The following is an 11,005-nucleotide window of genomic DNA, read 5'->3' on the forward strand; positions in this document are numbered from 1 at the left end:
TTTAACATAACAAATTGTTGACATAATTTTTAAATATTTATAATTGATAGTTTCTGTTGCCTGTTTCTGCAAATATTTTGGGCTTAAATTTTGGCTATTTTAGTGACATAAATCACACAAGGAACTTTAATTGATATAGGCTTTTTATTGCTGTATTTGGAGATGCATTTCAGGTTTTGATGATCCCTCTTCAGTCATTTATTTTAATAGGATTTGTAAAATAATAAGAATAAGTTATAACACAAACACATGGGTTTATAGAAATTATTTACAAAATATTTTTACTTAAATTATTTCATTGTTAAACAGAGATTGGAATTGAAATTGGGCAATTAACTGGATATATTATAAAAACAAGCTGTATAAAATAAATTTAAACTAGATAAATAAAATTAATTTTTTTTAAATTTAATCTAGTTTAGGTTTTATAATATATCCAGTTAATTGCCCAATTTTAATTCCAATCTGTGTTTAACAATCGAATAATTTAAGTAAAAATTTTTTGTAAATAATTTCTATAAACCCTGTGTGTGATAACTTACTACTATTATTTTACAAATCTTATTAAAATAAATGACTGAAGAGGGATCATCAAAACCGAAAATGCATCTCCAAATACAGCAATAAAGCCTATATCGATTAAATTAATTAAAGTGACTTGTGTGATTTGTCACTAAAAAAACCCAAAATTTAGACTTAGTAAATAATACATAAAGTTGACCCCCCCCTATAACACTGTTGATAATTCCATTTTATATGAATTCCATATTGTATGAGTCACTTAGATTTTACAAATACATGTGCTGGGCTGTGAACAGCTCACGTATTTGTAAAATCTAAGTTACTCGTACAACATTGAATTTATATAAAACGGAATTATCAACAGTATTATGGGGGGGTCGACTGTACTGTATTTACTTGTGTATAAGACAAATCTCACAATAGGACAAGATGCGACTTTAAAACCCCTTCTGCACAGTCTGACTTCCGCTCAAGTCTGACTCGAGCATGTCCCATAGCGTTACGAAAAACCGGTCTTGTAGGCCCTCCTGGAAATTTTTTTTTTGATTTTTGGAATGTTTTTTAAGTCTCCAAATTTTTTCAAAAATTTTTACCCACGCAAAAAAAATTTTATCGTGATTTTAATCAACCTTTAATGACCAAAATTAAAACAATTAGATTTATTAATTCAATTCTAATTTTATTTTGTTTAATCACAAATAAAATATCAAATGGATGTATTAAAGTAAACAACCATGTTTTCTTGACACTATCACTTTTTGTCTACTTGGACGCACCTTCTGAAGCTTTGTTACAACTTTCCTCTCTTTTATTCTCACTCCACAAAACATCATCCTCTGATCTGTCGAGTGAATTTGAAATGCAGTATTTCCTGAATGACTTTGCTATCAGCTCTTGAGGAATTTTTTTCCATGCACCTGATACCTACATAGCAAAACCAAAAGATTTATAATGTGCACGATTGAAAAAAGTTTATTTTTAATGATTCAGAATTCATTAAAATACCATATTCATTAAAAATACCAATTTAACAAATATGAAATAACTACATTTATAATCATTGCTAAGTGACCATGGGCCGTATTCTGGTCACTTAGCTCTCATCTCTTCTTTCATTGACGAATGACGTCAAAGTGGGAGACGAAATTCGTTTCTCATACACAGTGGTGGTTCTGGTTGTTCATAACGATCTCGTCTTTGTTGTTGACATCACAATTTTATTTGGTTGATTATACATGTTCGGGTTATCTCTGCGCACAACACGGTATAGAAATTTAACCAATAAAATTGTAAATTTTCGAAAATGCAGAGTATGTAATCATAGATCACATGACAAGGAAAGCGCGTGTTCAAATAAAGCACGTAATTTTGACGAACTTGTTTTTTGTTTTATAATGTTTTTACAGATTGTAATGTCAATTTGTCTCTTAATAAATAAAAATTTTAATAACCTAAGTTAGAAAAGCGTGCGTACTTAGGTATTTTTCAAAATATTACTATCTAATTTCTCCTTAACTATCTAAGTAAGATTAACATTATATTACATAGTTTAGTAAGTGATGTAGAATAATTTAAAAAAAATGGAATCAGTGATGTTTGTGAGTAGGCACTGGAAAAAATCAGAAGCATTTTCTCTCTCGAAATATTCTTTCCTGAGTAGAGAAGGTTCTCTAATACGATTGTACGATGTGAGTAGCATCCAGTGTCCATATTGGATATAATGAAATTGAGGCGAAAGACAGCTATTCGCTCATCTCTGACAAATGACAGAAGCAAAGAGAGAGAAATTTGTCCGGAATTGCGTTTAGAGAGATGTGACGATCTTTCAAGATGTAAACAAATTATTAGCCAATCAGCGACCGGCTTGTGAGAGACGAGAGACAATGACCAGAATACGGCCCCAGCTATTTTCGGATCATCTCTTTGAAAGCGACATTCACCTTGACCTCAATAGCACCCTGCTATAATGGCAGTATGTGAACTATACACGGTTCACAAAAATTATTGTAAAAATGCAAAGAATCCTTTGCTCGTGTACAGGACGACCTAGGTTATTAAAGCAGTGAAAAATGAATAAAAACTTCATCTTAATTTGTTTTCTTGAAACATGAACATTAACTATCAATTGCAGTCATTTACATTGATATTATCAAATGCAAAATTCACTGACGATTTGTGGCTAATGTACAAGAATGTTATTTTGATTAAAATATGTTAATTGAATTGATTTTAAAAAATCTCTTTATTTTAATAAGAACGTCCTGCATATTAAGATGTAAATCTGAAAAAGAAAGTAAATGATGATTTGTATTGGAAATGCAATCTACAGATAAGTCTAGCATAAACTAAAACATGTTGCCCATTATTCACAATTTGTTTTGCATTAATTAAAACTTCCATTTACGTTCTCTATTGATGTCAACAACAGCCATTTCCACATCGGTAAACTGTCACAAGATTTTGTTTTTACTGAGAAACAACTTTTAATCTATAGTTATGTATTGTTGGTAAAATGTCAATGAAGGCATTTCATCAAATTTCTGTAAACATATATGCCTTTCAAATTATACAATACAAAAAACAAATGACACAACATTTTAAGAATTGATTTTTCCAAACTTTATATTAACACTTGCTTCAGTAACATTCATTATTATAATAGCACAACTCCTCCTCACTCACTTAACATTGTTTTATTACAATAACATTGAAGAAAGTTAAAAGTACATTTTTAAATAAAGTATAATCTTCATTATCTATGCATGTTTGTCTTCATGAAAATATATGCTAAGAATACAAATATTAGAATTAAAATTTAAAAAAACATGCACTGTTAACTCCTGTTATTTAATAGTATGTTGAACATCAGAACTATTACCAGAAAGTCAACACACAAATTAAATGACCTAACTGGTACAGTAAATAAAGTTGATCCTTGAACAATATTGATTGGCTTATGTCTACACTATTCTTATTATTACTATTACAGTATTATTAAATAAGTTGTAAAATTGTTTTAAGAAAATATTTTGAATTATTTCCTTGTCAATTCATCATTAATATATATCATTAATATTGCAAAATTAATGATGTTTTATGATGATATCTAGCTGGCAACCTGTCTCAGTTAATAATATGAGAAGTTGATTGTGAAAATTTATTGAACTTGCATCACTCAGGTGCTAGTTCAATAAATTTTTCTGAATTTTTTGTTTGCATCAAAAATTGTATTCAACTCTGATTACATCTAAACCTTATTAATTAATTAATTAGTGTTCTCAAAGTGCATTTTATTAATAATATATAAACTATTATATTAAATTTAATATGAAATGAGGGACTAAATAAAAGAAAAATTGATTGGCTTTCAGTAAAACAGACTTATGGATTATCTATGCCTCCTGGTTATTTGCTCATATAATTGGGAGTATACTGTATTTACGTTTATTGTTGTTGAATTGCACAATAAATGTGAATACAGTAAATGTATTCTAAAATAACTTATCTAGGAAAATCTATACATATACATCCAATAGTCAACATTCAAGTAACTAAGATACTTAAAACTGAGTAACTTGCAGGTTAAAAATGTACTGATTAATCATCCCTTTTTATTTGTACTGTAATGAGTCACAGGCTTCTTAAAGTATGTTAATGATGTTTCTAATGCTTCACTTTGCATTAGAAACAGCATTGACATGGTTAGAAATGTGGCATGAAGCAGATTTCTCATCTCATGGCAGTCAGATATTTAACAGAGTTAAAAAGAAAAATATTTAAACAAAGCAAAATAAGTCATTTCTTTAAAAAAGCTGCAATAAATACAGTAAAACCCTCATTAATTTGGAATTGTGATAATTCAGACTATTGTTTTATACATTTGTTTAAAATAATGAATTTTTTAAAATTATAATCTAGGCCTTTTTTTAAGCTCAAATAGTGAGCGTTGCCAATGACAGGGACAATGTTGATAATACTATTTCACTGTGAAAAGTTTATCAAGCTGCTAATTTTTCATTTAAAGTACACAATAAAATTTGATTTTAAAGTGCATTTCAGATTAAACAATATGCATTTGAGTAAAAGCTCTGCTACTTCAGACGAGGCTTTTTCTCAATTATTTTTTAGTGAGGTTATTCTGTAATTTTTGAGTACTATACTATATTTTTCATTAATTTTATTATTTTGTAAATTTTGTAGATTACATTGAAATTGAAATATTAGTGCTTTGTTATATAAACCTGCTTCAGGTTTATTAAAACAAAAATGTTTGTTTACTGAATAAATTCTTTGCTGGAAAAATGTGAATATCAATTTATTTTATAAGTTATTGGTTTCAGCTTTATTATTGGAATATGCAAGATTACATAAAAATGTATTAAATTTCTGATAGTTATTTAATATTTTTGGATGGGATACTACAACAGTATTAATGCAATTACTATTTTCATTACTATTCTTCGTTACTATTTTAGAAGTTTTTATTAAATTCATTTTTAATATTCCTACAGAAATTTGAAACCATCTGATGTTACTCCATCTCCAAAGCCTAATAAACCAGAAAAAGAAAAATCTAATGCCTTAGAAGGATATGATCTCAATAATTATGCAAGTAAGTGAGCTAAAATTTTTAAATTCCATAAACTTTCTCATATAGTGAAATTTATGTTAACATGTTCATTGTTGCCATAGATAATAGGGAATTACAATATGCTCATAAAATGTGATCATATTACATGTATGACATGTTTCAGAGTAAAGTGACCAATATGTTGATGACAAACATTATCAGCTTGGTAATATCTTATAATCTTTTTAGATAATATTACTGAAAAATATTTACAATAATGTTTTAAGTTTATACTAGTTATTATAGTTTTAAAGTCAGTTACTACTACATGAGAATGGAAAATAAGAGAAAATGACACTAAATTGGTTTAGTGTGCAACATTTTACATATTACTAGTGATGTACTTCTGTTATCTTTTAGCTAGAGATAAAAGTTGAAAAAAATTCTATTTTTCTTTCTGTTGATAACATCACAATCTTGAACATCCTTCAATATGGATATTGATAAAATTCAAATGATTAGAACTAAAGCAGAATTATCTTCAGTGACTTGTAATTTATTATTTATATATTTTAAGTTAATCAAATTCAAATAGATATTAGAGAGGTTGCAGCCGATGTTTTCAATGCGAAAATGTGTACGTCGATGTTCAGTGCTGCCTTCCCGTGACCCTAGAAGTTTGACAATGGCATTTGGAACATTGACCATAATTCCACTGACGTTCCAAATGCCATTGTCAAACCTCTAGGATTACAGGAAGGCAGTGCTGAATGTCAGATGTACACGTTTTCATGTTGAAAATGAAGGTCTTGACCTTTCTATTATCTTGACATTCTTATATATTTAAAACTTGCCTAAGATATTGAAAATTTACTTGGTCATTTTTGTAAATTTCTTTTATATGGTCATAATGTTTTCTTCTCAAATTAATTCACCATGTATATTCTTGTTTTTAAAGACATCACTTGGGTACAATTTTAAAGCTTCATTTTAAACTGCAGATATTAAAAACATCATATATTTTCTTTTGTTATGAAGTATAAAATGCTTTTAGGAAGAGACTAATACAAAATAGAAGTGACATTCTTTTTTTTTTTTTTTTTTTAGTTTATACTGGCTTATATAATTTTTTAATATTTCTGGATTAGCTATGCTGCAAGACAAATATGGTAGCTATCCCTATTTAACAGACCTGTAAATACAAATATAAAAGAAAATAAAAATGTTGCTATATTTTATTAAAAAATTAATTTATATTCATATTTTAGCTTTAAATAACTTTAATATTTAATAATGGTTGAACTGATTTGTTGAAGCAACTCATAATTTCAATATTTGCTTGCTTGGTTATTTAGAATAGCATGATTAAGTATGATGTGATTTTATTTAAAAATGTTCAAACTGAATGGTTTAATTACCATTTAGTAACAAAGAATAAGTGTAAATTTTACAAAAATATAGTAATACTTTAATGATATAATAATAATAATAATAATAAATTTTTATACTAAAATCAACTACAAAAAACTATTTTGAAATACATATGACTGAATTATATAGAAATTCTTTAAAGTTTTAAATATTTTATTTATAAATGAGAGTTTAACAGCTAAATATATATGTAATTTTTTTGTACTGTAAGGTGTAGTAATCATAGATGATCAACCAGAAGTGACTGTAGATGACTCTTCATTTTTATGTGATGCAGATGATGGATTTCAAGAAGTTACATCTAAAAAAAGACATAAGGCAATGGTTGAAAACGATGTCAAGAAAATTAAAAAAGAGGTATTGATTTTTGATTAAATATTAAACAATTTTTTATATATACATAAAATTCTTTTTATGTTTAAGAATTTCAAAGATTTGATAAAATTATTGAATTTTTAAAATATAGTATGATGATCATAAAATATCTGTCAATCCAATGAAATAAAATGATTTTCCATATCTCTGAATAAAACAGAAATAATACATTTATAAAAAACATATTAAAATATATACTAAATATTTATTTCTGTTGCAATTTTTTTTTATCCAGCCACGAAGTAGAAATAAAAGTGGTTCGAGGCTTCGACAAAACAGACTTCCACCTAGATTGGCTAAACAAAGGGAGAACAATCAGTTTCATTCCAAGTCTGGTATCCCTCCTACAGATACTAGTAATATCTGGGATACAGAAATTACGTCTAATGCTAAACATCCCGTCCATTTTTCACTTAAAGGTAATGTATTATTATTAAAGAAACAAGATATCAATTTAATTTCTAAAATTCTTTAAAAATCAGTAATTCCTTCTTGTAATTTGATATACAATAATATACAATAAAATAGTTTCGTTTTTTTATATGGTATTACATTTAATATTTTATATTAAATTTAAAATATTGTAGATGCTGCACCAGCTCCTCCACCACCCGTGAATGCTTGGCAAAAACCTATTACCCATACTTTAAGAGCACATTCTCCAAGCATAGGGCAGAACATTATTTCTGATGGAATGACAACTGGAACTGTTACTTGTAGCACAATTACAAATAGTGGTACAACTGTTATTACTGAAATACAAGCCTTAACTGTATCCTCCAAATCGAGTAGTTTTGATCGAAGTGATCAGCACGACAGTGGCATTGATGTGAGTGATCAACCGACTTCTGCAGCTTCTTCGCAAAGATCATCACCAAGTAATGATTGCAAAATACTTGGTCCTAAAAATCCTCTTACAACTGTTAGTGTGTCGTCAACTGAATGTTGTAATGAATTGGTAAGTTTGTGAATGTTAGCCTGTTGTTTTGAAAAGTCTTGTTCCTAAATGATAAGATTGATTTCAAGAATTTTGGTGATAAAAATAAATTTAATTATTTGTTTCGATTTTTGTTAAGCTTTCTAAACGATAGAAAATACTAATCTTGTACACAACAGAAATAAGTTTATAATGATTAAAAATAAATTTAATTATTAGATTCGATTTTTGTTAAGCTTTCTAAACGATAGAAAATACTAATCTTGTACACAACAGAAATAAGTTTATAATGATTAACTAAATAAATGAATATAATAGACAATTTATTTTACGTGTTAATAATAATAAAAGAAAGGACATAAATGTTTTCTTTTCTCATATTGCAGAATATAAAAAGGAATTCTTATCACTATGTATTTTATTATTTGAGAAAGCATAAACCGAACGAAGACCGAAACTCAATTTTTCTTTTACTGTATTTTTTATTTTTACACGAAAATCGCTTCAAATATAAACTGTTTGTCACGAAGTATTTGAAAATGGATGAGATGCTTTGTACCTTTCTACAGAAAGTCATTCAAACAATAACATCGTTTCTAAAAGTTCTTTTTAAAGTGATTTTAATGGGTGTTATACATTTATTTTTTAAGATAACGCTCTTTTTTAAAAATTTTATCAGCACATGCAAATTGAAAAATTTATTTAATAAATAGTACAACATAATTTTATACATATGTTCTTTTTCATATTGCAATTCTAAGTTTGTTTATTCTACAATCTCTTCGACAGTAGAGTTTAATTTAATATTTTTTGCTATTAACATACTACTGGAGCAACTATTTTTGCTAAAATTAAATTAGGAAAGTTAAATTTGTATATATTCTATATAAGAATAAATGAAATAACATAGAAATCCCCTATATATTAGTGTAAGTTAAACTAGAATTAGATTAAATATTTAATTTATCATTACATCTAAATTTATATGACGGAAATATTGCATCGAACGTAACCTGTGAATTACGTTTAAAATCCGATAAACAATGTCTAAAATATTTGCTTCTTCTAAAATCTTTGATCAATTAAAATTATCATGCTACTTCGAGAATAAAAATATTCATAACTAATAATTAAACATAAATAAATAATAATTTTCTATTATAATTCTCTGTACTTTTAATTGTCATTTTCTATTAAGAAAATTAATTTACAATTAAAAGACTGCATATTTTTCTTGATTCTTGATTAAATCGATATACTCGTATGTCCAATAAAACTTTTATGTCCAATAATATATATATATTATCTTAGAAGTTAATTATTCTATTCTATAATGCAAACAATTCTGCAATGTATAGGCCCACCATACGTCCACCACCATACATATATATATATATTACCCCATATATATATAAATATTATATGTAGATTATATGACACATTAAATAACAAGAAAAAGCAAATCCATAACGAATGATGAGCTTATACATTGCAGAATTGTTTGTGTTATAGAATCAACTTCTAAGAAAAACATAATTTGAATAACTAACAAATTAATAATAAATTCAATTCGATTTTCTTATTAATAAATTTAAGAAATAACTGTACCTTATATTGATTAAGATGAAGAAATAACTAATAAAAATAATATAATTTGTTGAAATAATTAAATACCTCTGAAATTTAAGATAACTTTCATATATGAAAAAATATAAAAATATATTTATAAATAATAAACATTCTAACATTTTTTCAGGACTCCATTATTTTGATTTATTCGTCTTTTTCATTAATAGTTAAATTCATTCATTTACTGAACGAAAAAAAAAAGTTCAAGCTAATTCTTATATGCGATTCATGAAACTTCGTAATAAGATTAATAAAAATATTTTATAATTAATCTCCTTTATTAATTAATTAATTAGTGTAATATATTTATTAGATTAATTAAAATTAGTTAGTATAATCAATTACATAATTATTTAATATACAAAATACTAATCTTATCCTAATCAAACGATGAAGGCTTCCAATGATATCTGTTAGAAACAGTATTGTGAATAGGANTATAACAGTGAAGATACAGAACAACAATAAAATGATATACTTTAGTTTAGAAGTATAAAATGCTGAATTTCTGCATTGGAGAGGAATAAAAATAGCGATATATATCTTGAATGAATATAAAATAAGATATCTCCCAAAAGTTTAGGTCAGGGTCATCCAAACTTTTTTTTAATGGGCTAAATTAGAAATTTAGGTATATTCAGCAGGGGCCACAAAGGTACTTTATATAAATATATGCTTTAAAAAGTTCAAAATGTGAATATGAAATTCTAATAACAAATATATATTATTACAAAAATACTATTATTGACAGTAAAAAAAGAAATACTCACACAAAATAAAAATAAATTGAATGCGATTTTTGACATTGCCTTCCTTTTATAATAATGTCAATATCTGCTTTTATGGTACTAATCTTAATGCTAAGAATGTTAGTTAAATTGGAATCACTCAGCCTATTTATTTAAGCAGTTTTGATGTTTATAATGCATGAAAATTGTTCACAACAGTACGTACTACCCTACATGCATTAATAGTTCTCTATATAAAACATTTTCTAACACCAGTTATGTCATTATGATATCAAAGTGTATCCAGTGAAACGAGAATAAGTTTTACGACGTATTTTATCAAAATAAATGAAAATATACCTAAAAAAATTTAGGCTGCAGTGGGCTGCTTAAAAATATTAAGTGGTCTGCAGGTTGGACATCCCTGGTTAAGGTAAAGTGATTTTTAATGATTTTTAATGAACTTTCAGTTGATTTAATCATTAAATTAGACCACATTAAATAATAATAAAAAGATAACTCCAACAATTTAATAGCTGTTAAGATACCTAATTAATATAAATTTTGCTGAACATTGTTGTCCCAAAAATTTTGGTTAATGTCAAAAATTATATGAAAAAAATTATTTAACAGCTAATTGTTCTTTCATTATTTTTTATAACATCAAACATATGATTTTACATTGAATTCATGAGCATTTGTAACAATTCTGGTTTCAGGTTATATTATTAATTTTTAATTGCACATTTAAGTTTGTAGCATTAGAAATCTGACAGCCACTTGCATACACCTGTCTTACCATGATCTGCCATA

The 11,005-nt window shown here is 26.5% G+C and overlaps 1 protein-coding gene across 3 annotated transcripts in view; it reads left to right on the forward strand.

Annotated features, from left to right (window-relative positions):
* Positions 1-7,883, forward strand: part of LOC111642571 (protein PRRC2C-like) — a 70,462-nt gene extending 62,579 nt beyond the window's left edge. For all 3 annotated transcript variants that reach the window (XM_023388926.1, XM_023388928.1, XM_023388927.1), the window contains 4 exons: positions 5,034-5,134; positions 6,735-6,880; positions 7,134-7,317; positions 7,486-7,883. In XM_023388926.1, coding sequence (XP_023244694.1) covers positions 5,034-5,134; positions 6,735-6,880; positions 7,134-7,317; positions 7,486-7,868 — 814 coding nt within the window. In that variant the 3' untranslated portion in view covers positions 7,869-7,883. The remainder of the gene's footprint in view (positions 1-5,033; positions 5,135-6,734; positions 6,881-7,133; positions 7,318-7,485) is intronic.
* Positions 7,884-11,005: the final 3,122 nt, after the last annotated feature.

Source organism: Centruroides sculpturatus, unplaced genomic scaffold (assembly GCF_000671375.1).
Source record: "Centruroides sculpturatus isolate CEXI.00-Female unplaced genomic scaffold, Cexi_2.0 scaffold1693, whole genome shotgun sequence".
NCBI classification, from domain to species: Eukaryota; Metazoa; Arthropoda; class Arachnida; order Scorpiones; family Buthidae; genus Centruroides; species Centruroides sculpturatus.